The sequence below is a fragment of the Megascapheus bottae genome, chromosome 36 (assembly GCF_031878675.1).
Source record: "Megascapheus bottae isolate mThoBot1 chromosome 36, mThoBot2.hap1, whole genome shotgun sequence".
NCBI classification, from domain to species: domain Eukaryota; kingdom Metazoa; phylum Chordata; class Mammalia; order Rodentia; family Geomyidae; genus Megascapheus; species Megascapheus bottae.
This window is the reverse complement of record NC_143544.1, coordinates 2,288,539-2,316,304: the sequence shown is the minus strand read 5'-3', so window position 1 is coordinate 2,316,304 and position 27,766 is coordinate 2,288,539. Positions and strand designations below refer to the sequence as shown.

The following is a 27,766-nucleotide window of genomic DNA, read 5'->3' as shown; positions in this document are numbered from 1 at the left end:
GGCCACGCAGTCACCGCCTCGCGCTGCTATTGGCCAAGAGCCCGCGGCGGGGGTGGGCCCGGGGAGATTCACCTCCGGCGGCCGGGCGGAGCGGGTCCTTTTGTGGAGCTCGACCCGGCTCGGCCAGGCCGGCGGCGGACGCGGCCGGCACAGGTACGCGGGGCCGCGGCGGCGGCGGCGGCGGCGGGACGGCTGGAGACCGGGCTCCGCGGCGAGGAGTCCGGCTGTGGCAGGAAGCGGTCCCGCGGGGTCGTTCCGGAGGGGTCGGCGGAACGTTGGCGGGGTTTTCCCGTCACCGAGCCCCCAGCCCCGGACACTCCGGCGACCCGGGCCTCCACTCCGGACACCCTCGTGACCGGGCTCCCACCCCGGACCCCCCCCCTCCCCCGCGAACGGTTCCCTGTCCTCGGAAATCCTCGTGACCCGGCCCCACCCCGGAGACCCCGGCGAACGGTTTCCCCCACCCGGAGGCGCCCGCGATCCGGGCCTCCAGCCCAGAGCCCCTCGCTGTCGTGGTCTTAAAAGTAGGCAACGAAATCAGTTTTCTTCTTGGGGGGATCAAACTCAGCAGGGGAAACCATTTATCCTGAATAATTTCTGTTAAAGAATTTGACATCGAGTTAAGTAGACTTACTCTAGACTGGAACTCATTGTACTATTTTGTGGCACTAGTTCTTGAACTCATGGCCTCACATTTTCGCATGATTTTTTTTTTTCCTACTCAAACCTGGTAGTTTACCACTTGAGTACAGCTCCACTTCAGGTTTTGCTGGCTAATGAGTCTACCAGACTAGCTTTAAACTGATCCTCAAACCTCAGCATCCTGAGTGGCTAGGATTACAGGTGTGAGGTTACCAAGATCTTAAAACTGGTTTCATTAGGATCTTGGTCAGTTGTAGTTACTGAGTGACCTGCAGCATTCATAATTTGCAGAAGGAAAGGAGATGATTTATTTAACTAGCAACCTATTCAAACACAAAAGTGTCATTGAATTTGGTTCTTGTGAGCTCTGCTTTTCATCTTAGCTTGCTTATACAATATTCATTTTTAGAACTACTGGTGGAATCCAACCTCATATTAATCTACTTAATTCTCTATCTGCAGATATGGACTGACCACATCAACACAAAGTTGAGTTCTGGCACAACAGAAGTGCATGAGCAGTGCATTATTGAAAAGATGTGTGTGGTCTAGAGACTGCTGCAATCAAAATTCATCTTGAATTTTTCCATTCTACTTGTTTTATCCACCTTGTGCCTTACATCTGTCTCCAGGACCACTGTATTTGCTTACTACTGGAATTTCAGGTGTGTGCTTCCATTCCCAACTTAAATGTTTGCCCCAAGTTGGATTCCAATGCTGATTCTTCCATTGGAAGAATTGTTAGAGATAATCTTTTTTTGTTGATGGTCTTGGGGCATGAACTCAGGGCTTAGGCATTGTCCCTGATCTCTTTTGCCCAAGGATAGCTCTTTACCACTTTGAGCCACAATACCACTTCTGGTTTTCTGGTGGTTAATTGGAAATGAGAGTCTTAGGACTTTCCTGCCCAGATTGGCTTGGTACAGGGATCCTCAGACCTCACCTCCAAGTAGCTAAGATTACAGGCATGATCCATTGGTGCCCAGCTAAGAGAGGTGATCTTTTAACAACATTAAAACAATAATGGTGGAGAAAATGGTAATATGTACTAGCTGTAATCAGTTCAGAGAAGACCAAGGTTAAGTTGATAGTTCAGTGTAAAATAACCATAAGAAAAACAGTCCCAGTTAGTCATACAAGATGAAGGGATGGTGTGTGAGTCAAGTGGTAAAGTGCCTTCCTCTACCATCCGTAAGGCCCTTGGTTCAATCCACAGGCCATCGCAGATAAAAACACAAAAACAAGAGGTGGGTACATAATTGAGTTGATAGAGGGCTTATCTGGCATCTCTATAGCTCTGGTTTTAATTCTTAGTATTTAAACGAATGAATGGATGTGGAAGTGTATTTAGAAACAAATTTTTAGAATATGTTACTGAAATTAGTTTAAGGTAATTACCAATAGGCATTGAAGAGTATGGCAAGCAACACCTGTATTTCATTAGGAACAGTTTTATTGTTTGTACTAGTATTTACCTAAAAGTTTGTACTAGTACTTACATAAACGTTTTCTAATGTAACAGCAACATTCTCCTAGCGTTAATATAAAGCTGCTGTTTATGGGAAAATTTCTGTTTCAGAGCTTAACCTTTACCTGGCACAAATGGGTCGCTAAAAAGTTTTTTTGTTTTTTTTTTATCATTATGTTGGACATCCATTACCTGTTAAGGCACTTGTCTCTGTAATCCTAACTACTGAGATCAGTTTGGAGTCAGCTTGGGCAGAAAAATCTATGACTCCATCTCTAAAAATAACTAGCAAAAAGCCATACTGGAAGAATGGTTCAAATAGCAGAGCACCAGTTGTACCAGCAAGTGGAACAAGCAGTAGGCCCTGAAAAGAGAAAAACAGGCTTTTATCTCAACACTTGAACAAAATCAACAAATGAAAACCAAAGTGGAAAGGAATGATGCCAATGATGAAACGGAATACTAATCCCAAGCTAATAAAACAAAAAGTAAGAGTTTTTGAAAAATTTGCTCACCTATCAAAAAAGAAAAGCAGCACTGTCCATTGACTACTATGAAAGAAATTTATGCTGGTAAATCTGAAACTGAAGAATAACTCAAATTAACAAAAGGATAGACAAAATATGAACAGTTACATCTATTTAAAAGTTCAACTGGGTGCAAGTTTCTTATACCTATAATCCTAGCTAGTTAGGAGGCAGAGCTATGAGCCAGCCAGGGCAGGAAAGCCTATTGGACTCCTACCTCCAATTAACTGCCAAAAAGCTGGAATTGGGTGTGTGGCTTACGTGATAAAACTCTAGCCTTGAGCACAAAAACATTCACCCAGTTCAAGGCCCGGTACCAGCATATACACATGCATACACACACACACACACACACACATATGCATGCGCACACAAAAAACCCATATGACAGCCCCTAACTTCTAAGAATCTTAACAGATCATATCATGCCGGATACACAAGACCAAGGATAACCTTTGTCCCAGGAAGGATTCTGCTGAGAGCACGCTTTCATCTAGCTCAGAATTGCATGCAATTTAAACCTTGTCCTCAATGCACCAGTCTCACACCTATAAGCCTGCTTATTCAGCACTGAGATCTAAACACTGTGGTTCAAAGCTAGACTGAGCAGGAGAGTCCATGAGACTCATTTCCATTTTACCATCAGAAAGCTGGAAGTAGAGGTATGGCTCCAGGGTAGAGTGCAAACCTTGAGCAAAAATAGGGATAGGGACTGCACCCAGGCCATGTGTTCAAGCCCCAGGATTGTCACAAAAAGAAAGAAAACCAGATATGGGTGATTCACTGCTGTGATCCTAGCTACTAAGGAGGCTGAGAGATCTGAGAATCACAAATGGAAGCCATCCCTGGCAGCAAAGTATATAACATGATTATCTCCAATTAACCACCCAAAAATAATATCCAGAAGTGGAGCTGTGGCTCAAATGGTAGAGTGCCCAGGCCTTGAATTCAAGCCCCAGAGCCTGCACAAAGAAATGTGTATCCTTTATTTCTGAGATTTTTTAATTTAGTATTTTAGATTGGTATAAGAAAAGGTCAAGTGCATAGACTTGTTAACATTAGTAGAAAATTCCTAAACAAAATGCTGTACAGGAGGTAGTGGCTCAAGCAGTTAATCACCAGCCATGAGCACAAATCTCAGGAGGTATTATCTGCCTAGCAAGAATGAGGCCCTAAGTTCACTCCCCAGAAGGAAAAAAAAAAAAATATGTAATTGAGTTGGGTTTAAAATTGAAACCACTTGCCAGGCGTGGTGGCTCATATCCGTAATCCTGGCTACTCAGAAGGCTGAGATCTGAGGATCAAGGTTCAAAGTCAGCCCGGGCACGAAAGGACCTGAGACTCTTATCTCCAATTAACCTCTAGAAAATGGGAAGTGGGGCTTGGCTCCAAGGGTAGGGGGCTAGCCTTAAGTCTATTACAATGTGCTGTTACTTTTAAGTGTATTGAACCAGCCTTGGCCCTCTGATGGATGCAACTTGACACTAGTGAATAATTTTTGTTGTTGAATTCAGTCAGCAGGTATTTTGTTTAGGAGATTTGACTCTATTTACATCAGAGACATTGGTCTATAGTTCTCTTTTTGTTGGGTCCCTGTCTGGTTTTGAGGTTGTGTAATACTGGCTTCATAGAATGTTTGGTAGTGACTTCCCTTTCTGTTTTATGGAAAAGCTTGAGGAGTCTTGGTTTTCTTTAAAGTTCTTATAGAAATCAGCTGTGAATCCATGGAGACATAGAATTTTCTGGGAGATTGTTATGCCTCAATATTGATCTATTAATTGGTTTATATTTGGTTCAGGTTTGGCAACTCGTATGCCTCTAGAAATTGATGCCTTAAGAGAAGTAACTCAGAATTAGAGAGGTAAACAACACACACACCCTTTTTTTTGTTGTTGTTCCTGGTAGTGGTGAACTCTGGTCCTGGGAGCTGTCCCTGAGCTTTTCAGCTCAAGGCTAGTGCTCTACCACTTTGAGCCACAGCATCACTTCCGGTTTTCTGGTGGTTAATTGAAGGTGAGTATCAGGGACTCTGGTGCTCAGGCTACCTTGAACCACAATCCTCACATCTCAACCTCCTGAGTAGCTAGGATTACAGGTGTGAGCCAGAGCCACCGGTGTGTGGCTTACAGCACCTGTTTTCGTATGTGGAAGTTAGGTGCAAATTATAAACTTGAAATCATAAACAGCTATACACAGACTAAAGGATGATAGAGGAGGACTCTAGTGATATAATTCTCAAACAACTAAGAAGCACTTGAACAAATGAATGCCAGAAAGCTGAAATGTTTTGTCAGAGCATGGGATCAAGGGGAATAGAGGCAGATGAATTGAGGTGGGAGGCTGGATACAGTCATTATAATTAATACATATATGTATTTTTTTAAATGGAAATATATGAATGGGGTTGGGAAAGGATAGGGGAAGATTGACATTATTAATAAAGGTACAGATGCTTATAATCTAACTTGTTGAACTGAAACCCTTTGTGCAACTACTTAAAATTATATACATGTGTATCTATACAACTTAGAATAAGGTATAGAGTCAGCCTGGATAAGCAAATCTGAGACTCACTTCTAATTCGGAAAAAAGAAAAAAAAACAGAAGTAAAGGTGTTGCTCAAGTGGTAGAGCACCAGTGTAAGCAAACAAGCCACACCCAGCAAGAACACGGGCCCTGAGTTCAAGCTTCAATAGTGGTACACACACACATACACTCACCCCTCTAATATGTAGGGCAGTTAAAGTATTAAGAAATAGGCATGAGATAAATTGAAAAAAAAAATCACTAGGGAAGAAATCTAGCTTTTAATAATGATATCAAATGTGAATAGATTAAATAATTTAATAAGGCCTGAGATTATCAGACTAGAAGAAATACCAACATCCTTCTAAATACTGCTTAATAGGAGCATTTTATGTTCAGAAATACAAAAGATAACTTATAGAAAAACAACAGCTAGGCGCAGTGGCTCACGCCTGTAATTCTAGCTACTCAGGAGGCTGAGATTTGAGGATCCAAAGGTTCAAAGTCAGCCCAGGGATAAAAGGACCTGAGACTCTTATCTCTGATTAACCTCTAGAAAAACAGGAAGTGGCTCAAGGGTAGGGGGGTAGCCTTGAGCTGAAGAGCTCAGGAACAGTGTCCAGGCTGAGTTCAAGCCCCATGACCCACAAAAAAAAAAAAAAATAGAGTGGTCATACAGACAAAATTCACTAAAATAAAAGGTATTGTTAGAGATATAAAGAGACTTTATAATGAGAGTCAGTCTCCCATAAGCTTTTAGTGGCCACATCTAAGTATATAAGGCAAGCATTGGCAGAATTCAAGAGGAAAGTACAAAATTTACCAATGACCCACCAGTTTCACAGTGGGTAAAAAGCTAGTCAGTTTACCACAAAATCAAGACACTATTCAACTAGACGTCTTTTCAACACTTTACCAGCAGAATGAACAATGTTTGTCTTATGTGTGTTTTTCTTTTTGAGAAATGGTCTCTCTGAGTAGAATCTGGCCTGAAATTCAAATTTCTTAGCATTCCAAGGGCTGGGGTCACAGGTACAAATAACCATACCTGGCAGAATGCACAGTATACTGATGACATCCTATAAGAAAAATATTGCATGGAAACACCATAGTCCACTTGTAAGCCATGGCAAGAAATAAATGAACAAAATTTTTAAATGATATATAACAATTGAAAGATTGAATTAGAAACAAGAAAAGCCCAAATCAGATGTCTCTGTTGGTTAATTTTACCTTTTTTTTTTTTTTTTTTTTCCTGGAAGCAAGGTTACTATAAAGTCCAGATTGGCCTTGACCTCATGAAAAATCTCAAACCCCCAAGCAATGGGTTTATAGGTATTTATCACCATGTCCAGCTTCTCCTATACATCTTCTATACCAGTGCACACATTTGTCCAAGAAACAGATGGAACATTTCCCAAATTATTCTTGAGGCCACTATTATGCTATCAAAAGGAGATTAATATGTCACAAAAAAATGAAATTTCAGAATAATCTCTCATGACTATAGAAGGAAAAATGCTAAGCTAGATACTAGCAATTTAAGAACAGAAGCATAGAAAAGGGATTTTGCATCATCCCAGGAAGTGAGATTTGTTGTAGAAATGGAAGGTTGGTTTTCCATCCAACCACATTAGTCTCTTGTCAATATAGTAGAAAACAAGGTATATACAGTATGTATTTTGTGTTTATAAGAGGTTTGTCAGGATATAACACTATTAGTTGTACTTACTTATTTTATCTATTCATCTCAACCTTTGCATCTTAACAAAACCTGCAAATGTTTCTTATCAAGTGATTTTTTTAAATAAAAAGTATACAATAAAAGCTTCAAGTATGAAATGAAAAAGTTATCCAGTTGGTTTTACATAGTTTATTGGCATCTTAGCAAGTTTTAGAATCATTCTTTTTGCTTAGCAATGGCTTTGTACTTAGTTAGATAACTCATCTATCAAATGTTAGTATAGGGGCTGGGAGTTTGGCCTAGTAGTAGAGTGCTTGCCTAGCATGCACGAAGACCAGGGTTCGATTCCTCAGCACTCCACATACATAGGAAAAGCCAGAAGTGGTGCTGTGGCTCAAGTGGTAGAGTGCTAGCCTTGAGAAAGCCCAAGGACAACGCTCAGTCCCTGAGCTCAAGCCACAGGACTGGCAAAAAAAAAATGTTAGTATACAGCAAGTAGTTCTGTTGACTTATTCCTTTTTAATCTGGCATATTTCTTTCAAACCATTTTACATACATGTGATTCAGAGCAAAGGTAATAGGAATGTGGACTAATGAACACTAAATTATTTTTCTAATAGATCTTAAATTCTAGAAATAATGGAAGAATTTTAAGACTTACATATTATTAAATTGGCATGCTCTTTGACCTGATATCGTGTTGAATATATTTATGCTTTCATAATATTCATAGACTAATGGTATTTCCTCCTGTATTACCATTAATTCTGGAAACTTGGCCGTTAAGAAGGCTTAAAAAAAAAAAGCCACTGTAGAAAGATGTAATGTTCTGTACAAAGTGCATTGTGAACACATGAAACTTTGTTTACTTATTTATTTACTAATTGATGAGCCTGGCAGACTTTCTTACCCAAATAGTTTTCTCAGATCTCATCCTCCTGAGTAGCTTGGATTACAGACATGAACCATTGATGCCCACCTGTAAATAAATAACTTTAATTCAGTGAAGAGATACATTTAAATGCCATATCTTAAATTCTAGGATATGAAGATGGCAAGTCCAGGTAAAACTAAACAGAAGATATTAAAAGCAAAAAAAACAATGCCTGTAAGTTGCCGGAAGCAAATAGAGATCGTGAATAAGTCAAGAAATGTTGACACTTTGAAGACAACTGTGGGGAGTAAGAATTCAAGTGCTGTGGTTATAAATAGCAAATGCAGGTATTCTGAACATGGTAGTTCCTCACTGGATTCTAACAAAAAATTAGTATTTTCACAGAAAAATGTTGTACACCCTAAGACTGTACAACCACTAGAAGAAATGATTGACTCAGAAATGAGAGTGGAAAGTGTTGATACCCCAAGAAAAGCAATAGATTCCCTCAAATTTTCTGTACAGGAGGCAAAAGATTCACAGAAAATGTACGAAACCCATTGTGAATATCAGGTGAATGGAACAAAATCCAGTTTTGAACATGAAGAGAATTATAGTAAAAAATCGACTTGCTGTCTTCCTGCTGTATTGAATGGTGTAGTTCAAAACACCTTGGATAATGAGAGAAATGATAAAATGATTCCGAATTTTAAAAAGAACTCCAATTCAGAGTCTCATGAGAAGAAGCCAAATGGCATTTTTAGTATAGATTCCTGTTTCGCACCTGCTGAGAAAACACCTAACCTGGTCAATTCAGTCAGCACCAGCAACTGTGCTGCTCCTGATGTGAAAACTGAAAAACCCTGTAAACCCTGTCCTGTCAACATTTCAAATGGTAAACCTGCAGACTCCAAGCAGCGCGCATCACTTGACACTGTTTGTATCAACAGTAAGTATATACATTTGCATCTTTTGGTGAAATTAAAAGTCAGTTTCCTTTGGGATCCTTTGAGGGCTCAAATATACAAGTAAGAACTGTACTATGTGCTACAGGGCAGTAAAGGATGACAGTAATCGCCTCAATATTTCGTGTACTTTGTTGTTGCTGGTGGTGGTATTGGTGGTATAGTGTATGGAGTGTGTGGAGTGTATAGTATATGGAGTACTGGGGCTTGAACTTAGGGCCCGGGTACTCTCTTGGCTTTTTTACTCAAAGCTGGTACTCTACCACTTCAGTGATAGATTTCATTGAAGTAGGGTATTTGTATTTGCTATTGAAGTGGATTTGAACAGGTGAGGCCCTCAAAATCATTGGGTTGGTGGCACAGACATCATCAGTGCTCCTCAAGGCTCATCTTCCTGTAGGGATAATGGAGTTCACCTATTAAGAATATATTGTTCTGTCAAAATAACTTTATCATAAGAATACTAAAGTAGAGAGTTTGTGGGTTATGTTTTTTTCTTTTGGTTTTTTGAAATGATCTCTGTTTCAATCTCAGTCCTCCTGCATCTACCTCTCAAGTACTGAGGTTCGAAGTATGCACCACAGTTATATATTTTGCAGAAATTATGAAAAAAGTCAGTCTGCTCCCATTTAAAAAACAAGTCCTTTGTGGGGTTGTGTCAATGCAGATACTTACGTTTTTAAGAAAAAAACCTGCTGCTATCATATATTTGGCTTATCTGTTTGTTTAGTGGGGCCATAAATGGAGAGAATGCCTGTTTACTTCTTTAGGAAGACTCTTATTGCTGGTCTTTATCTCCTCCAGGCCATAATCAAAAGAAGAGGATGTTTTCAGAAAACAAAGAAAATGTTAAGCGCATGAAAACTTCAGAGCCAGTTAATGGAAATACTTGTATAGCTCGGGAAAAGCAAACAGCAATACTAGAACTGGTAAATTGATGGTGCTTAAATACTTACTTCAGACACTTCCTTTTGATAAGTAAAAAATACGAGAAGTTAGCTAACTTTTTTTGTGGTGACATAGTGCAGATGACTGATTTATTGCAATTCTGATATGTGAAAACTGAATTGGAGAATTAGTTATATTACTAAAACATGTCTAGTTTCTTGAAAATGATCCCAGGCAGTAACCAAGGTAATCATGTGTAGGTAGTGCTATTGTAGAAAGAAATAGGCCTTTTGAGTCAGTTTTATACTGAAATCTCGCTGTGTAACTCACTGAAGGACCTTGAGCTTTACATCTGAGGTGTTGCTTTGTTTGTAGACCATTTCCTCCTACTCTTCTACAGCTGCCATCCAAGAGTTAAAGAATGTGAAACTCTTACCTCCAATTAAAATGGGAAATAGGGCTGTGGCTCAAGAGGTAGAGTGATAGCCTTGAGCTGAAGAGCTCAGAGACAATGCCCAGACCCATACGTAGGACAGGAGTCTTGAGCTGAAGAACTCAAGGCCCAGAGTTTAAGCCCCATGACCACTCCCTCCCCACCCCAACCCCCACCTCCCAAAAAAAAAGTTGATTACAACTCTAAACTATAGTGTGAATCCACTTCAGTTTTAGTAGAATAGCTGTAATCCAAACCTTTTACAACTTGACTACTGAACACTGCTACTGAAAAACATTATTTGATAGATAATATGTCTCTGAACTATAAGAGATCAAAATTTCCCAGCCCAAAAGTTTGTAATTGTTGTTTCTTGCAAAGAAGGGATAATAAAAATATGGCTCAAGGCAAAGTACATGTTCTCTATGAAAAGACATTCTAGCTCTGTCTTGTTCCCAGAGGCTAAATTAGAAATAAGTTATGATCTAGACATATCTATACAAAATTTGTTCCAGTCTTTGAATATTAATTTTGCTGGCATAGAAAATTCAAGGTTTCGGGCTGGGAGTTTGGCCTAGTGGTAGAGTGCTTGCCTGGCATGCATGGAGGCCCAGGTTCAATTCCTCAGTACCATATACACAGAAAAAAGCTGGAAGTAGTGCTGTGGCTCAAGTGGTAAAGCTCTAACCTTGAGAAAAGTCCAAGGACAGTGCTCAGGCCCTGAGTTCAAGCCCCACGACTGGCCAAAAAAAAAAAGAAAATTCAAGGTTTCCAATAATATTGTGTACCTCAAAATAATCTGACTTAACTCACAGAAAATAGTACTGTCCCAGTGAATTTTAAGAAATGTAGTTTATCTTTGTTTACCCCTCCCTCTCAGAAGTTTCTTGTGTACTCTTCACAACTTGAATGTTAGCTACTCCCTTTTCCTAATAGCTCCTTTTTCCCTCATAATTCCTGTCCAAGTTGGACAATATTCAGCCCTTAGTCCATATAAGGCTCTCAGAAACACTAAGAACTATGTTTTCCAAATTTGAGTGCCATAAAGCAAGATAGATGTAAGAAATAATTATTACTAATAAACACCTGAAGTATATCATTACTCGTGTGATTAGTAAGTAGAACCTATTTAAGAATATTGAAAGAATAGTGAAAACTAGTGTTTCTGAGTATGTGGCTCAGCAGAAGTGTGTGTACTAATGAGCACTGAGATTAAAGTGAGTTAGCCTACTTTGAAAATGCCAGATAATGAAATGACATTAATTTTTCATGTAATAGATGATAGTCTGTTAAAACAGCATGCCTTATACCAGATAGTATCAGTCACTACATAATTGTGCCTGGCTTCTTACTATGTTAGTGTAACCAAGCCACCCTCTAAAAATGATGCAAGTCATAGTGATTGCCTTGCATACTTGTTTCCCTCCTATCAATTAAGTGCTTTCCACTGTGTGTGTGTGTGTGTGTGTGTGTGTGTGTGTGTGTGTGTGTGTGTGTGTGTGTGTGAATTGTGCCTGGGCTCTATCCATGAGCTTCTTTTTCTTTGAGGCTAGCACTATACCAGTTGAGCCACAGTGTTACCTCTGGCTTTTTCTGAATAGCTTATTGGATAGAAGAGTCTCACACGGGGCTGAGAGCATGGCCGAGTGGTACAGTGTTTGCATAGCATATACAAAGACACAGGTTCAATTCTTAGTACCACATACACAGAAAAAACCAGAAGTGGTGCCGTGGCTCAAATGGTAGAGCACTAGCCTTGAGGAAAGCCCAAGGATAGTGCTCAGGCCCTGAGTTCAAGTTCCAGGACTGGCCAAAAACAAAAGTCTCACAGACTTTTCTGCTCATACTGGCTTTGAACATCCAACAGCCTTCTGAGTAGCCAGGATGACAGGCTTGAGCCACCATTGCCCACAGCTTTCCATTTTCATGCATCTGTTTAATATTATCGCCTTGCTATAAAAAAAAAAAATTATAAGCCAGGCACTGGTGACTCATTCCTGGAAGTAATGGTAGCTACTCAGGAGGCTGAGATCTGAGGATCACAGTTTGAAGCCAGTTGGGGCAGGAAAGTCTGTGATGTCTATTAAACTTAAAAAAAAAAAGAGGTAGAACTGTGGCTCAAGTGGTAGAGCACCAGTCTTAAACACAAAAGCCCAGGAAAAGCACCCAAGTTTAAGCCCTAGAGCTGTCAAAAAAAAACTTAGTTATCGTCATGCAACATACATTTATTGACCATCTACCTATCGGGAAACAGAAAAATACTCTTGAATTTGTGGTAGGTCTCAAATTTTGTGATCTGTTTCACCAACTGTAGATCATCCAACCATTTGCAGGAGAGCTTTTTTGTTGTTGCTAATGAAATACTAGCTTTCATTTGTGGTCATTAAAAAATAGACATGTAATATAATCTCATAGTTATGTGACATGGAACAATCAGTTAGAACTGTTAAAAAGCTAAAGCAGAATAAATCTCATTTGTAACTTGTCTGTATAAATATTGGGTGTATTCTATTGATTTTCTCATTTTTTCAAAACTTACTGATATATAGTAATACAAATAAACACAGACATAAAGTAATATGTATTTTCTCATATTCAATGCAGAAAACATAGCTGTTTTTAAAAGTAAGATGTAAAATTGCTTTTAAAATCAACCTGGAAGTGTTTCTTGTTTTATTTTATTTTTAATAATTCTAGGTCAGACATATGATTCAACAGGAGGTGCACAGTATAGATTCCAAACTATTTGATAACAAACTGAATGAACTGAATGAACGAATTGGGAAGACACAGTGCAGGAATAAACATGAAGCATTAGCTGTTGAACTCTTCGTAAGTTTCCAATTTTGTTTTAAAGAGTGAATTTGGGGTGTGGGATATAGCTCAGTGTTACAGTGCTTGCCTGGATTGCACAAAACCCTGAGTCTGAACCTTAGCACCACTTGGATCCCAATAAAAGTAGAATTTGGTGATGTCTTCTACTAAGAAGGACATATTAAAAGAATATCCAAATTTGATTCCTGGGAACAGGCCTAATTTAAGTCTACATTGAAAATAGAGTTTTTATTGCCAGCAATGTTGTCTTATGAGAAATACTCTTAGAACTATTAAGAATTTTAAGTCGGGCCGGAAGTTTGGCCTAGTGGTAGAGTGCTTGCCTAGCATGCACGAAGACCTGGGTTCGATTCCTCCGTACTACATACATAGAAAAAAAGCCAGAGCCAGAAATGGTGCTGAGGCTCAAGTGGTAGAGCTCTAACCCTGAGAAAATCCAAGGACAGTGCTCAGGCCCTGAGCTCAAGCCCACGACTGGCAAAAAAAAAAAAAAAAAAAAAAAAAATCAGCTCTTTATGGTGGTTGTTTCTTTTCTATTTGAATGTGTCTCATTAGAGCTTCAGTAACTTGTTCCAAGTGCTTTGGGCATTTTTTAAATTATTATTTTACTTTCTGGGGTTATTTGCCAATTGGTGTTAAAGAGTTTCATACCCAGGCACTGGTGGCCCACACCTGTAATTCTAGCTACTCAGGACGCTGAAATCTGAGGATGGAGGTTCCCAGCCAGTCAGGGCAGAAAAGTCCCCATGAGATTCTTTTCTCCAATTAGCCACCAAAAAGCCGGAAGTGGGGGCAAGGTAAGGGATAGATCACTGGCCTTGAGTGAAAGAGTTAAAGGAAATCACCTAGGGACTGAGTTTGAGCCCCAGAATTGGTACCAAATTTAAAAAAAAGTTATACTTTTATCTTTCAGTCACTATGTAGTCCAGGATGGCCTTGAACTCTTGATCCTCCTGCCTCCTTAGTGTGTGCATGACATTCCAACCTCTTGCACTCTTGAATATCATGCAAGCACAAAATCTGCTTTGTCTTTTTGCTTATGTCATCAACCCTCCATATCTGTGGGTTCTGCACATGTGTGTTTTAACCATTTGAAGTATTAGTTTAGATGAAATACTATATATGTGTGTATATATATATCGTAAATATTATGTATAATATATATATCATTGGAACTATTCATTTTAACTATTTGAAATGTTTAGGTAAACATGTATATCTACGGAACACCTGCAATCTTTTACTGAGTAGATACTTAAGTATCACAAGGGGTTTTTTGGGCAAGATTATTTTTCCTGTCCCTCTGTTTCTTTAGTACTGTGGTTTGATATTTACATTTTTCTTTTTTTCCAGGAGAAAATATCACGATTAAAGAAACATATTAAGACGATATTACATCAAATAAATTGTTTGGAGCCAGAGACATTGTCCAGTAATACAACCCCTGAGGTTGGTGACTGTTAAGTAGGATTATAAAAGATGAAATAGGCTGGGAATTTGGCCTAGTGGTTAAAGTGCTTGTCTAGCATGCACGAAGACCCGGGTTCGATTCCTCGGTACCACATATATAGAAAAAAGCCGGAAGTGGTGCTGAGGCTCAAGTGGTAGAGCTCTAGCTTTGAGAAAGTCCAAGGACAGTGCTCAGACCCTGAGCTCAAGCCCAGGACTGGCAAAAAAAAAAAAAAAAAGATGAAATATATGGCTAGATTAGAGAATTCTTTACTGTATACTGCATACTATATATACATATGCATATATATAACTTTCTTCCCAATGTTTAACACATTTTTTCAGATAAAATTTGCTCATTGAATATATAGCATGTCAGAATTCTGCTTCAGTGTGTCTGTGTCGTTGTTCATGCTATCCACTAGTTGTGCTATCAGTAAATTCTTATAAATTGGTTAATGTATACACATATTTTAAGTGTTATAAGTGTGAACTAAATCTGTCACCCACAAGTTTTCAACAAATTCACCAGGTAGAAATGCCTTGGCAATCTGATTTATTTCTGGTCTTTATTAGAAGTATCACTTAAGCAAACATGTTTTTTGTTGTTGACGTTTTGGTTTAGTTTTAGTTTAGGGTTTGTTGCAGGGAGTGGAGAAGATGCTGTTACTTGTGCTTGAACTCAGAGCCTAGACATTGTCCCTTAGCTTTTTCACTCAAGGCTGGTACTTAGCACTAGAGCCATAGCTCCACTTCCTGCTTTTTGGAGGTTAGAGAAAAGAGTTTCTCAGATTTTGTCTGTACTGACTAGCTTTGAACCACACTCCTGATAATCAGCCTTCTTAGTAGCTAGGATAGGCATGAGCCATTAGCACCTAGTTTGTTTTCATTATTTTCTAGTTCCTAAAACTTAAGCTAATAGAAATAAAATGTTTCCTAATGACCTAGGGTGTTTGTTTTCACTTCTTATCTTCTTCATTAAAATTCATTTTGGCAGAGAAATTACAATATTCAACAGCCATAATAAATCTATAATTTAATGTTTTGCCATTCATAGGCAAGATTTTTTTTTTTTTTTTTTTTGGCCAGTCCTGGGCCTTGAATTCAGGGCCTGACCACTCAAAGCTAGAGTTCTACCACTTGAGCCACAGCACCACTTCTGGCTTTTTTTGATGTATGCGGTACAGAGGAGTCAAACCTGGGTCTTTGTGCATGCTAGGCAAGCACTCTTAACACAAGGCCAAACTCCTGGCCCCCAGGCAGGATTTTTTTTTATTTTTATTTTTTTGTGGATCACAGGGCTTGAACTCAGCCTAGGTGCTGTCCCTGAGCTCTTCACCTCAAGGCTACCACCCTACCCTTGAGCCAAGCCCCACTTCCTGTTTTCTAGAGGTTAATTGGAGATAAGAGTCTCTGGTCCTTCTGTGCCTGGGCTGGCTTCAAACCTTGATCCTCAGATCTCACCCTCCAGAGTAACTAGGATTATGGGCGTGAGCCACCACACCTGGCTCAGGCAAGAATATTTTGAGACTATTTTCTATGTGAAATTTTATATATAATTAATTTTACTCTCCACTCAACTGCTTTTCCTTCACACACTTAATAGACTTCAAAGGAAGAAACCATGACTTTGGATAAGAATCAAAAGTCAGGAGATGACCCAAATGGAGGAACATCTGTGAACTGTGTACCTGTTAAAGCAAGTAAAAGGATGAACCCATCACCAGATGGAATTGGATTAGTTCCCAAAAGGTAGGCATTTCTGTTAAAATGCCTACTTTTTTTATTGAAGAATTTATTAACATTGATTTTTAGATCATATTTCAAATGACGTATTAGCAACCAAGTATTCAAGAAGGGAATCACTGGCACTTAGATTTTAAAACATAATCAAAATTAGGCTGAGGGTTTGTATGTCATAGATAATATTAATCTATGTATTAAAACATTTATCTATGGAGTCATAAGTTTTTATGTCTATGTAGTTGTGTTTATATTTCCAATACCATGTCTATAGCATTGGGTACGCAAATATTAAGTCCTCACTCTTGTACTGTTTGGATGTAATACCCACATATTAAGGATACCATGCGCCTTTTGTTCCTTAGGTCTTGACTTGTCTCACTCAACATGATTTGCTCTGGATTCCTCCACCTCCCTACAAATGCCATTATTTTATCTTGTCTGTTGGCTATGTAGAATTCCATTGTATATATATATATATATATATATATATATATATATATATATATATCACATTTTCTGTATCCATTCATCTGCAGTAGGGCATCTGGATTGTTTCCATTGCCTGGCTATTGTGAATAATGCAGAGATGAACATAGCTGAGCAGGTATCCTTATCGTGTCTTGGGTTATGATGTTCAGGATAGATTAAAATGCCTACTTTTTAAAAATCTCTATATATGATTATAAATAGAGTCATTTCTCAATGAAGCATATAATAGCTGAACAGTTCATCTTCACCCAAACACTTGCTTCCTTATAAAGGAAAACAATAGGTTCTCTAAAGGCTCTATCATTGTTTTAATGAATGGGTCAGATCATGGGGGGTTTTTCCATACTTCCCACGTCTGGTAACTGATGATGAATGAAATACTCAGTTCCTGTCATGTTAAAAGAAAATAGTATCATGGTGCTTTCAAACTGCAGTGAACAGGTTGACTTAGTTGTCTAGGCAGTTTTGAAGTTTGTAATCTCTAATGTTGTCTAAAAGATTTGGGACTGGTTACTTAAAATGTCTTATCACTTTACTTTTCATGTGTTCCATTACAGCGCAAGTGTTAAAAAGAAAAAAATATGTAAGCAAAAGTAAGTGAATAAAATAACATTTGCTTTAAGGACACTACCTTTCTTCCTCCTAATTACAACTCATATTCAGTATGCAATAGGACCATAGAAAAGAGTATCACAGCCATACATTCACAGTAGATGCTTGGTATCTGGGGATTTCACACGTAGTACTGACTCTTCCCAAGCTTCCCTGATCATTCATTCCATGTTATGGAGGTTCCTGTTTTGTTTCCGAGGCAGGAAGTTGCTGTGGTGAATGCCCGAGTCAGTCTCTGTGAGTCTTTTTTTTTTTTTGGCCAGTCCTGGGGATTGAACTCAGCCTGAATACTGTCCTTGGACTTTCTCAAGGTTAGCACCACTTCTGGCTTTTTCTATGTATGTGGTACTGAAGAATCGAACCCAGGTCTTCATGCAGGCTAGGCAAGCACTCTTCCACTAGGCCAAACTCCTTGCCCCTTCTGTGAGTCTTTGTAGCACTTAGGTATTTTTTTTTTTTGCATGTTCTCAAATATGAAGTAGTGAAAATTGAGAACAACATTCTGGTGATAGAAGTGAAAAAGTGAAGACCTTTAAAAATAGCACTTTATAGACAAATGTGTGCTATGTATCTAGATATGAACAAATCTGGTTTATGAAAGTAGTGCTTGTACTCTATGCCCTTGTTTGAGACATCACTATACCAAGCTTGAGTCCCACTTAAAAAACAAGAAATACTCAGTCATGTAAGGATGGAAGAACAGCTCACTTGGTAGAATGCTAACCAGTAATTGAAAGTATCAGATAGGAAAGAGAGAGAGAGAGAAAAGAGACATCAAGAATGAGAGAATACAAGAATGCAAATCAGTGGGAAAGGAAGGTCTAGGAGACTCCATCTCCAATTAAAGGATTAGTCAAGAAGGAATAAGAACTGAGACCCTGTGGCTTAAGCCCGTAACCCTAGTTACTCAGGACACTGAGCAGCTGATTCAAAGCCAGCCTGGATAGGAAAGTCTGGCAAAAAAGCCAAAAATGGAGCTGTGGCTCAAGTGGTATGGAGCACTCACCTTGAGCAAAAAAGCTCAGGGACAACACCCAGGCACTGAGTTTAAGCCCCAGGACCAACAGAAAAGAAATGATTTCAGTTAAACAAAATGTTCATTAAAACATGTTATGAAATACTTAGAATTCTAACCAATAATTTGCATGTTTAAGCTTGATCTTGCATGTTCAGTTTATTTTTATTTTTATCCTATTTTTTTATCATTTTAGTAACGATGATGTTACGTTGATTTCTGTGGAGAGTCCTAATGTAACAACTCCAGTTACATCAGATCCATCAGGTATCTTAAGAAGATGACCTTATCAAATTAGAAACCTTAAATATTTTAATACCTTTTTAACAAGTGCAAAGTCTACTCCAATGTTCTGATTAATACATATACCTAAAGAAATGATACCCTAATATAATTGACATTTTCTTTTAAATTTGTGTTTTGTTTATATAATCTTTAATTTCTTTACTGTTTTGTGTAATTATTTTATGAATTACTTGCATAATGGTTTGCATGTGCATTATTTTTAATTACTTGCTCTGGCCTTTTGGTTGGTGGTAGTAGTGGTTTGTTTGTCTGCCAATTATCTTTTTTAGGGGGAAGCAAAGGGATCTAGGTTTTAGGTCTTAATGAGATCTTAAATATAGCATCCTACCTCAGCCTCCTGAGAAATTAGAAGTTTGTGTCACCATGGCCAGCCTTAGGATATCATGAACATTTGTTTTAGAACTAAAAGTTTGTTCATTACTTCTGTTTTTAAAACTTTTCATTTCTTATGCTCTATTTCCTCTATTTTAAATCATCATCTTGCTTGGCACAGAGTTACCTAAAATTCCCTATTTATTTCATGTTTAGCTGTATTAGAATATTTGGATCTTAATTTCAGGAAGCTTTGTTGCTGGTCTCAGGAAGAGAAGGCAAGACAGTCCATTTGAAAGCTAATGCAAATAAGGTCATGTTGCATTTCCAAGCTTATTTTATTCAAATGCTAAAATAATTTTCAGATAAATTTGCAAAAAGAGAAATATAAAATTATACAAAATGAAATATTTTTTACCTCAGATTAACTTTTTTATACTAGACTGTCAAATTCTGCAATATCTAGTCATTTCAGTTATGCAATCAACTGCTAATTAGCATCTTCATTGTTGCTGTGTCTCAGCATCCATATATTTTGAAGCCCATAAATATTTAATAGCTCAATAATCTTGCCAAATGTATTCATATTTTAATAATTTTCTTTCAGATATTAGAAAAATTACATCAAACAATTCCAGCAACTCATCTAATGATGAAATTCAAGTTAGGGTGGGTAACAATTACGGTCTTTGACTATTGCTCGTTTGAATATGTTAGAACCAGGATCCTTGATATTAATGCATATGAATGACTTAGTTTTGTCATTCATTCTCTGGCTAGTTTTCCTGAAAGTGGAGTTCAGTATCTCCAGTGGACACAATGGAGTAGTTCCAAGTTCTAAACCAGCAGGCACACAAAACTACACAGCTGATAAATATATTTCCCAACCACACTCAAGTACCAGATCTATTACAGTCTTTGTTGCCTATTCAGAGAAGTAATTTTAAGCGCTTCTCATCTGTAGTAGTGTTCAGGGCCAGGAGCATGGCCTAGTGATAGAGTGCTCACCTAGCATGAACAAAGCCCTGGGTTTGATTTCCCCGTACCACCACACATACATAAAAAGCTGTAAGCGGTGCTGGACTCAGGTGTAGAGTTCTAGTCTTGAGAAAGCCCAAGGACAGTGCCCAGCCCCTGAGTTTAAGCCCCAGGGTGGGCAAAATAAATCACATTAGCCAAACACTCAGCCCCATGTTACACTTTTAAAAAATATTTTCTGCTATTAACCCCAAGCTGTTTTGTTTTTTTTGTTTTACAACTGTTTAGGCTGTCAGGAAAAAGAAGCTTGGTTTTGTTATTGACTTGACAACAGAAGACCTATTCAATAGCAACACAGGTAAAGGATTTTTAATTTTTTTTTTTTTTAAGAATAAAGGAAGGGTAAAAACTTCAGATGCATCTTTGAAACCAGTGTGTCAGGTGCATGTGTTCAAAATTCTATGCAGTTGTGGCATGTGTAGATTCATATGAGTACAGAGTTGTTCCGTTTCCATAAGCTCCCTCACACTTCCCCTTTATGTCTGCCCAGCAACTCCTGTTAAACCCTGGCAATCATCAATGTGTGCTTGCTTATACATATGTAAGCCAGACACTGGTGGTTTATACCTAGAATCCTAGCTAGGCAGAAGGCTGAGATTGGAAGATTGTAGTTCAAAGACAAGAAAAAGCCAGAAGTAGCTCTGTTGCTCAAATGGTAGAATGCTAGCCTTGAACAAAAAGAAGCTCAGGGACAGCACCCAGGGCCCAGAGTTCAAGCCCCAGACCCGCAATAATACATAAATAAATGAAAAAAAATACGTTATATGGGGGCCGGGAGTTTGGCCTAGTGGTAGAGTGCTTGCCTAGCATGCACGAAGACCCGAGTTTGATTCCTTGGCACCACATACGTAGAAAAAAGCTGGAAGTGGTGCTGAGGCTCAAGTGGTAGAGCTCTAACCTTGAGAAAGTCCAAGGACGGTGCTCAGGCCCTGAGCTCAAGCCGAGGACTGGCAAAAAAAAAATATGTTATATGATTATTTCTAGAATACATCCTTAGCAAGCCAGGACCTGCCCCCATACCCTTAAACTGCCCAAACAAAATAACACAATTATTATTTCAACTAAAATAATATAGTAGACTAAAATTGGAATTAAAATTTCATTAAAAATGAAAAAAGCCCTTGAATTCAATTATTTGGCCTTAGAAATTAAGTCTTAGTGCAGAAATACAAATTATGGAAACAGTGTTCCAGTCTCTGAAAGAAAATAACTGTCTATATTTGTATATTCAGTAAAGCCATCTTTCATTACCAAATGATAAAAAAAACTTCCATCAAAAAGAATCCAGAGTGGGGCTGTAGGTAGGTGTGGTAGAGTGCTAGTCTTGAGCAAAAATTTTAACTCAGTGCCCAGACCTGGAGTTCAAGCCTCACAACCAATCTTTTAAAAAAAAAAAAAAAAAGAATACTGAAGGAATTCATGACCGCTAAATCATTACTTCCAAATGTATATAAAGAGATCTCCACACACTGAAGAAGAAGATAAAAATACAGAGGGCTGGGAGCTTAGCCTAGTGGTAGAGTGCTTACCTAGCATGCACAAAGACCCAGGTTCAATTCCTCAGTACCATATACCTAGAAAAAGAAGCAGAAGTGGTGCTGAGGCTCAAGTGGTAGAGCTCTAGCCTTGACAAAGTCCAAGGACAGTGCTCAGGCTCTTGAGTTCAAGCCCAGGACTGGCAAAAAAAAAAAAAAAAAGGAAAATGCAGGAAAGAATAAATTGCACTGGGCAAATTTTACATTAGCAAATGAGAATTCTGAGATGAACAAATATAAAAATAGCAAAATTCTTTTCAGTTTTATCACAGAATATTACTATTGTTGTTCTCCAAATCAAAAGACAGAACAGTCAATTGGATTAAAAACAAGATCTGATGATTTGGCGTCTACACGAAAGAGACTTTCTAAGCCAGTGGGTCCTCAAAGCAGGCTGAAATGACTCTTAAATATAAATCCCATTGTATTAACAAAGGGAATAATCCATTAAGAGGAAATAATATGTATTACCAAATGTAGACATACCAAATAGGAGGCTTCCGTACCATATTCTTAACTAATAAGAAATTTTAGAATTTATACTAGCATATAAAACAAATGGATTCAACAGGTATTAGAATATTTCAGTGGTTGAATAATACGCATTTCCTAGGTGGCCCACATAGAATTTTTCTCCAAGATAGATAATATTTCAGGCCATAAAACAAGCCTTAGCAAATACAAGAAAAATGAAAAAAGCCCCTAAATTCAATATTAAAAATGTGAAGTTAAGTATGAAAAATGAGATGTAAATACAAATGGAATCCAAAGAATCAGTAGAGAATACTTAAAATATACATTATAATAAATCTGAGATTACAGAAGAAATAGATTTCTAGATGCATTTGATCTTTCAAAATTAAACCTACAGGATCTTAACCACTTAATGGTTATGTCATAAGCAATGAGATCAAAGCAGTAATAACCTGACAAAAACTAAGGACCAAATGGATTCACTGCCATATTCTATCAGACTTTTTTTTTTTTTGCCAGTCCTGGGGCTTGAACTCAGGGCTTGAACACTGTCCTTGGTCTTTCTCAAGGCTAGAGCTCTACCACTTGAGCCTCAGCACCACTTCCGGCTTTTTTCTATGTATGTGGTACCTAGGAATCGAACCCTGGTCTTCGTGCATGCTAGGCAAGCACTCTACCACTAGGCTAAACTCCCGGCCCTCAGGCTTTTTTTGTGTGTGGATCATGGGACTTGAACTCAGCCTGGGCACAGTCCCTAAGCTTTTCAGCTCAAGGCTACTACCCTACCCTTGAGCCAAGCCCCACTTCCTGTTTTCTAGAGGTTAATTGGAGATAAGAGTATCAGATCCTTTTGTGCCTGGGCTGACTGAATAGCTAGGATTACAGGCATGAGCCACAGTGCCCAGCTTCTGCCAGTCTTTTAAAATACTAGTACCGGTGTTCCTCATACGACTCCATTAGATAGAACAGGAAGAATGGTACTATACTCATTTACTGAGGCCATTTGCAAAAAAAATTTTCACCCTTGGGTTTTCCAAGGCTAAAGCTCTACCACTTGAACCACAGCACCACTTCTGGCTTTTTTTCTTTTTTTTTTCTTCCCAGTCCTGGGCTTGAGCTCAGGGCCTGAGCACTGTCCTTGGACTTTCTCAAGGCTAGAGCTCTACCACTTGAGCCTCAGCACCACTTGCAGCTTTTTTTCTATGTATGTGGTACCAAGAAATTGAACCCAGGTCTTTGTGCATGCTAGGCAAGCACTCTACCATTAGGCCAAACTCTCAGCCCCTGGCTTTTTTTCTATGTGTGTGGTACCAAGGAATTGAACCTGGGTCTTCATGTATGCTAGGCAAGCACTCTACCACTAGGCCAAACTCCCAGCCCCAAAGTGATAGTTTTTTTGTTTTTTGTTTTTGTTTTTGTTTTTTGGCCCATCTTGGGGCTTGAACTCTGGGCCTGGCTATTGTCCCTGAGTTCTTCAGCTCAAGGCTAGTACTCTATCACTTGAACCATAGCATCACATCCATAAAAAGAAAATCTTAAAAATACTCACAAATGATTCTGGAAAACTGATTATCTACACTTATAAGAGTGAAACTAAACCCCCTATGTCTTCCTCTGTACAAAAATAAATTCAAATTAAAATACAAGGGATTTCCTTGTGACATTTCTAGAGAGTAAAATATATCACTATCACCATGCTTCCCTTCTTTAAACAGTTTCAAAACGTTTCATTGTTCTTTATTTGTACATGCATTGACCAGTATTCCCCGAATGAAAGATCTTAATGATTAGAATTGAAACTACTAGAGGAAAACACACACATACCTTGAAGAAGAAATGTTATTTATAGGAAAGTAAGTTTCCTCCATTTTTATATTAAAATTGAAAATTCAAAGGAAGTTGTTTATATGCCCTTACATGATGATAACACTGCAGATTATTTCATAAATCTAGTTTGAATTAACCAGTATGAAATTACTAAGGATCTGTTAAATCATAACAGATTTAAGTCCTTTAATTATGTAGCTGGACACCCAATAGACTTAGAGGATAATGGGGAGGAAGGAAACTTGAGAGGAAGCAAAGGACAAAGGAAGCTGAAGGGAATGGTCAGACTGGAATAGGTGGGAGAATTGTTTGACAACAATACATAGGGGGTGGTTGAGGAAAGGGAGTGTGTGTTATATGTTAGGGCTGCTATTTAACAATTACAGGGTTTTAGCATGGCTAGTAAGTGGTAAAACCCATTCTAAGTTCTTTTCATTCCCAGTGATATAACTAAATATACTTGAGAACCTACCTCCAAATATTTTATTGATCTGTGTTTATCGTGTTCACTTGTCACTTCATTTTTACTATATTTAAAAAGTTGATGGGGGGAATAGGAGTTTGGCCTAGTGGTAGAGTGCTTGCCTAGCATGCATGAAGACCCAGGTTCAATTCCTCAGTACCACATACATAGTAAAAAGTGGTGCTGAGGCTCAGGTGGTAGAGCTCTAGCCTTGAGAAAGTCCAAGGACAGTGCTCAGGCTCTGAGCTCAAGCCTAGGACTGACGAAAAAAAAAAAAAAAAGTTGTTGGGGAACTTCTTCCAAGTAGTAATTGCTCCCAAATCAGTAACAGGGAAGAGAACCCTGCCTGGCTGTCTTGTACTAAGCTCTCAAAGTGATCGCAGGAAGGAATTTGAGGTTCAACCAAGGCAGACCCAGAAAGTGTATTAGTAAAAAGCAAAACCAAAGAAAGATGAAGAGACTGGCTGGCAGACCCGTTGAAAACGTGTACCATGAGTACTTTCACGTCTCCAGGATTTATGGTGACAAAGTAGTTGGGACTGGGCTTGAATTCACTTTAGAATAAGTGCCTCCCCCCAAACAAAAACCTGGTATGTCATCATCCTACTGTCCCACTGTTTTAATATCAGGCCCAGCCATTGCAAAGTTGGCCTATTTAACTTGGGTCACTGATGTCAAAGCATTTCCTCACTGATAGCTGACTTTTCTCTAGACAAAGAAAGGGTTTTTTTCTCACATACTCCTTTGAAGACATTCGTCTTCAAGATGAATGTTTTTCTTAGCAAACACTGTTTGTGCCCTTTGGAGTCACTTTTCCAGAGTCAGGGTCTTGTTTTCTTTGCTCAGTCCTGGAGTATCCTAATCACCCAGATATGAAGGCAAGGTCAGTTGGGAGAGAGCTGCTCTATTTTTCTTTCTTATTGCTAAGGGTTGCACCTTATGAGAGAATGAATGTAAGATTCTAGTAGTTAATTCTATGAGATGCTTATTTGTGGTTTATTTTTAGTATTGGAAATCAAACATAGGACTTCGTTGCATGATAGACAAGTACTTACACCACCACCACTACCACCCCCTGCGCTGTTTTTCTTTTTAAACTTTTGTGTGTGTGTGTGTGTGTCCACAGAGGTTCCAGCTGTCACCCTAGGGTCTTCTCACAAACCACTTTCAATCTCAGAAGAAAAGGCTCCAGTGGCCACAAATGGAACTGAGGTACTGATGAAAAATGCAATATATAAGACCTTCGTTCTATGTTGCATAGAAAGGGACTTTTTTTTCTCCCTTGCTGGTTCTAGAACTTGAACTCGGGGATTGGGCGCCATCCCTGAGCTTCTTTTCCTCAAGGCACTCTACCATGTGAACTACAACACCACTTCCAGCTTTTCCTGTGATTAATTGGAGAGAAGTCTTATGGACTTTTCTGCCCAGGCTGGCTTTGAATTGAGATCACATCTCAGCTTCCTGAATAGCTAAGATTACAGGCATGAGCTACCAGATCCCAGCTACTTTTTTTTCCTTAGTAATTGCATAAAGGAGTTTTAATTTTAAAAATAATAGCCATTGTTGATAAGGGTGGAAGGAAATGGCTGCTTGAGACCTGACAGTTTAGAAATGAATAGGATATCTCTATCTTAAATGTCTAGGACTTAACCATGTTCTGTATTAGTGATATTCCTCACTATAGAAATCTTCACTTCCTTTTATGGTCCTATCCTCATACTTAAGCATGAATTCAGCCTTGGTAGGCTCTTGAAATCACCTTTTTAAAGCTTGTATGAAAGATTGACTACTCAAGACCACCCAGTGAGCCTGCTAAACTTGTTCACAAATATTCTTTTAGAATTGTGATTCCTTTGAGCACCTGCCACCTCTCCCAGAAGCACCACTGCCACTCCCAGAGCTGGCGGACAAGAGCCGAGACACGCTTCCTCCACAGAAGGCTGAGCTCAAGGTGAAATGGGTGTTGAGACCCCTGGGCATTGCCCTGACCTGGAATATCAGCAAGATCAACCCCAAGTGTGCTCCCGTGGAGAGCTACCACCTCTTCCTGTGCCACGAAAACACCAACACTCAGCTGATTTGGAAGAAAATTGGAGAAATTAAAGCTTTACCTCTCCCAATGGCCTGCACTTTATCCCAGTTTTTGGTTTCCAACAAATACTACTTTACTGTGCAGTCAAAAGATATTTTTGGGCGATATGGACCATTTTGTGATATAAAATGCATTCCTGGGCTTTCTAAAACTCTTGAGAATCTTTAGGCTATGTGTTCCATGTTGTTTTGTTTTTTCATATTTGTTGTTTACAATGTTGCTGTGACACTATTTGCTATTTTGCAGTACCAGTTCAAACTGAACCCTTTTATGGAGGTAGTTCTCCTACCTGTATTGTAAGTGACTTGTGTTTCATGAACTTCTAATTTGTGTTCGGTGTGTTCTTCAATATATATGTTCTCAAGCATACGTGATCGTGAACCATGTTCTAGTTCCTTTGGTGCCTGTGATGCTGCTATTTATGTGACCTGCTAGGGGTCAGGAGTTTGTTGTTGATGTTGTTTTATATATTTTAATTGCTAGGCACCCATCACTCATACCCATAACCCTAGCTAGTTAGGAAGCTGAAGTTGGAGGATCACAATTGTAAACTAACCTGGGCAGGAAAGTCTGTGAGACTCCTATTTACCACCAAAAAACCTCAAGTAGAGCCATGGCTCAAGTGGTAGAGAGTGCTAGCCTTAAATGGAAAAGCTGAGGGACAGGTTCCAGACCTTGAGTTCAAGTCCCATTAACATATCCCTTTCTACCCAAAAAAGTAAGAGTCAACTTCTCACTGTGGCCAGATCATGCCTGGAGTACAGCTTCAGCAAGACTCATGCAAAAATGTCTTCCTAAGTGGGCTGAGGATTTAGGCCCCTTTCTCTTTAATTTTTTTCTTTTCTTTAAAATTTTATTTTATTTTATTGTAAAGGTGATATACAGAGGGGTTACAGTTACATAAGTAAAGTAATAAGTACATTTTTTTTTGTTGAACAGTTTAACCCTCTCCCTCATTTTTTCTTTTTAATTTTTGGCTATGACAATCATTTTAGAAAATAGTTTGGAGGATTTATCTATATGGTTATGTATAAAATGTGTTAAACATGATGTGCTATGCACACAAAAATGTTGTGTCATAAAAACATTGTCTAGCCTGCTGTTTGTGGAGTTATCCTCCTTAAGATTTAAGGGTTTAATTTGCTGAATGCTACCCTTTGCAAATTTCCTGGTTGTGAGCATTATAAGTGACACACTGGAAGGGACTTTGTGAATGAGTCTCACGCAAGGCCCTTCCTTATGGAACTTTGAAGTAAGTACACATGACCCAAGCCAGGGCATGTGAATAGAAACTTGAGAAGTTGTAAAGGTCCAAGGGAGACCAATTTCTTGGATGGCAAATAGCTGCAATGTTGAGAGACTAAATGAAAAGATTGTTGGAAGAGGCCATTCTTTCCTGGTACAGAGAAGGATGTGAGATTTAGAAAATTAACCAGAGATGGTTTTTCCTTGGTATTTTGTGAATGCCTCTACATCTTGTCATAAATAAAGCTGTTATTTTTGTCAGTCTCCTGTGTCTTTATAAAACATGACTTAAAGAGCCAGGTATGGAGCTGCGTCTGGATG

General features: G+C 38.7%; 1 protein-coding gene across 4 annotated transcripts; it reads left to right on the top strand.

The window, feature by feature from the left end:
* The first annotated feature begins 37 nt into the window (after positions 1-37).
* Positions 38-27,702, top strand: Atf7ip2 (activating transcription factor 7 interacting protein 2). Of its 4 annotated transcripts, XM_090325004.1 has the most exons (14): positions 40-153; positions 1,105-1,307; positions 2,311-2,598; positions 7,890-8,670; positions 9,491-9,615; positions 12,705-12,839; positions 14,196-14,291; positions 15,898-16,043; positions 17,084-17,119; positions 18,350-18,420; positions 19,379-19,440; positions 20,038-20,107; positions 25,235-25,320; positions 25,949-27,702. In XM_090325004.1, the coding sequence occupies exons 3-14, from the start codon at positions 2,548-2,550 to the stop codon at positions 26,366-26,368; spliced, it is 2,079 nt and encodes a 692-aa protein (XP_090181130.1). In that variant the 5' UTR covers positions 40-153; positions 1,105-1,307; positions 2,311-2,547; the 3' UTR covers positions 26,369-27,702. The 4 variants fall into 4 exon arrangements, with proteins under 4 accessions (XP_090181131.1, XP_090181132.1, XP_090181130.1 ...); XM_090325005.1 differs by lacking the exon at positions 17,084-17,119 and having other exon boundaries at positions 38-153; XM_090325006.1 differs by lacking the exon at positions 2,311-2,598 and having other exon boundaries at positions 39-153.
* Positions 27,703-27,766: the final 64 nt, after the last annotated feature.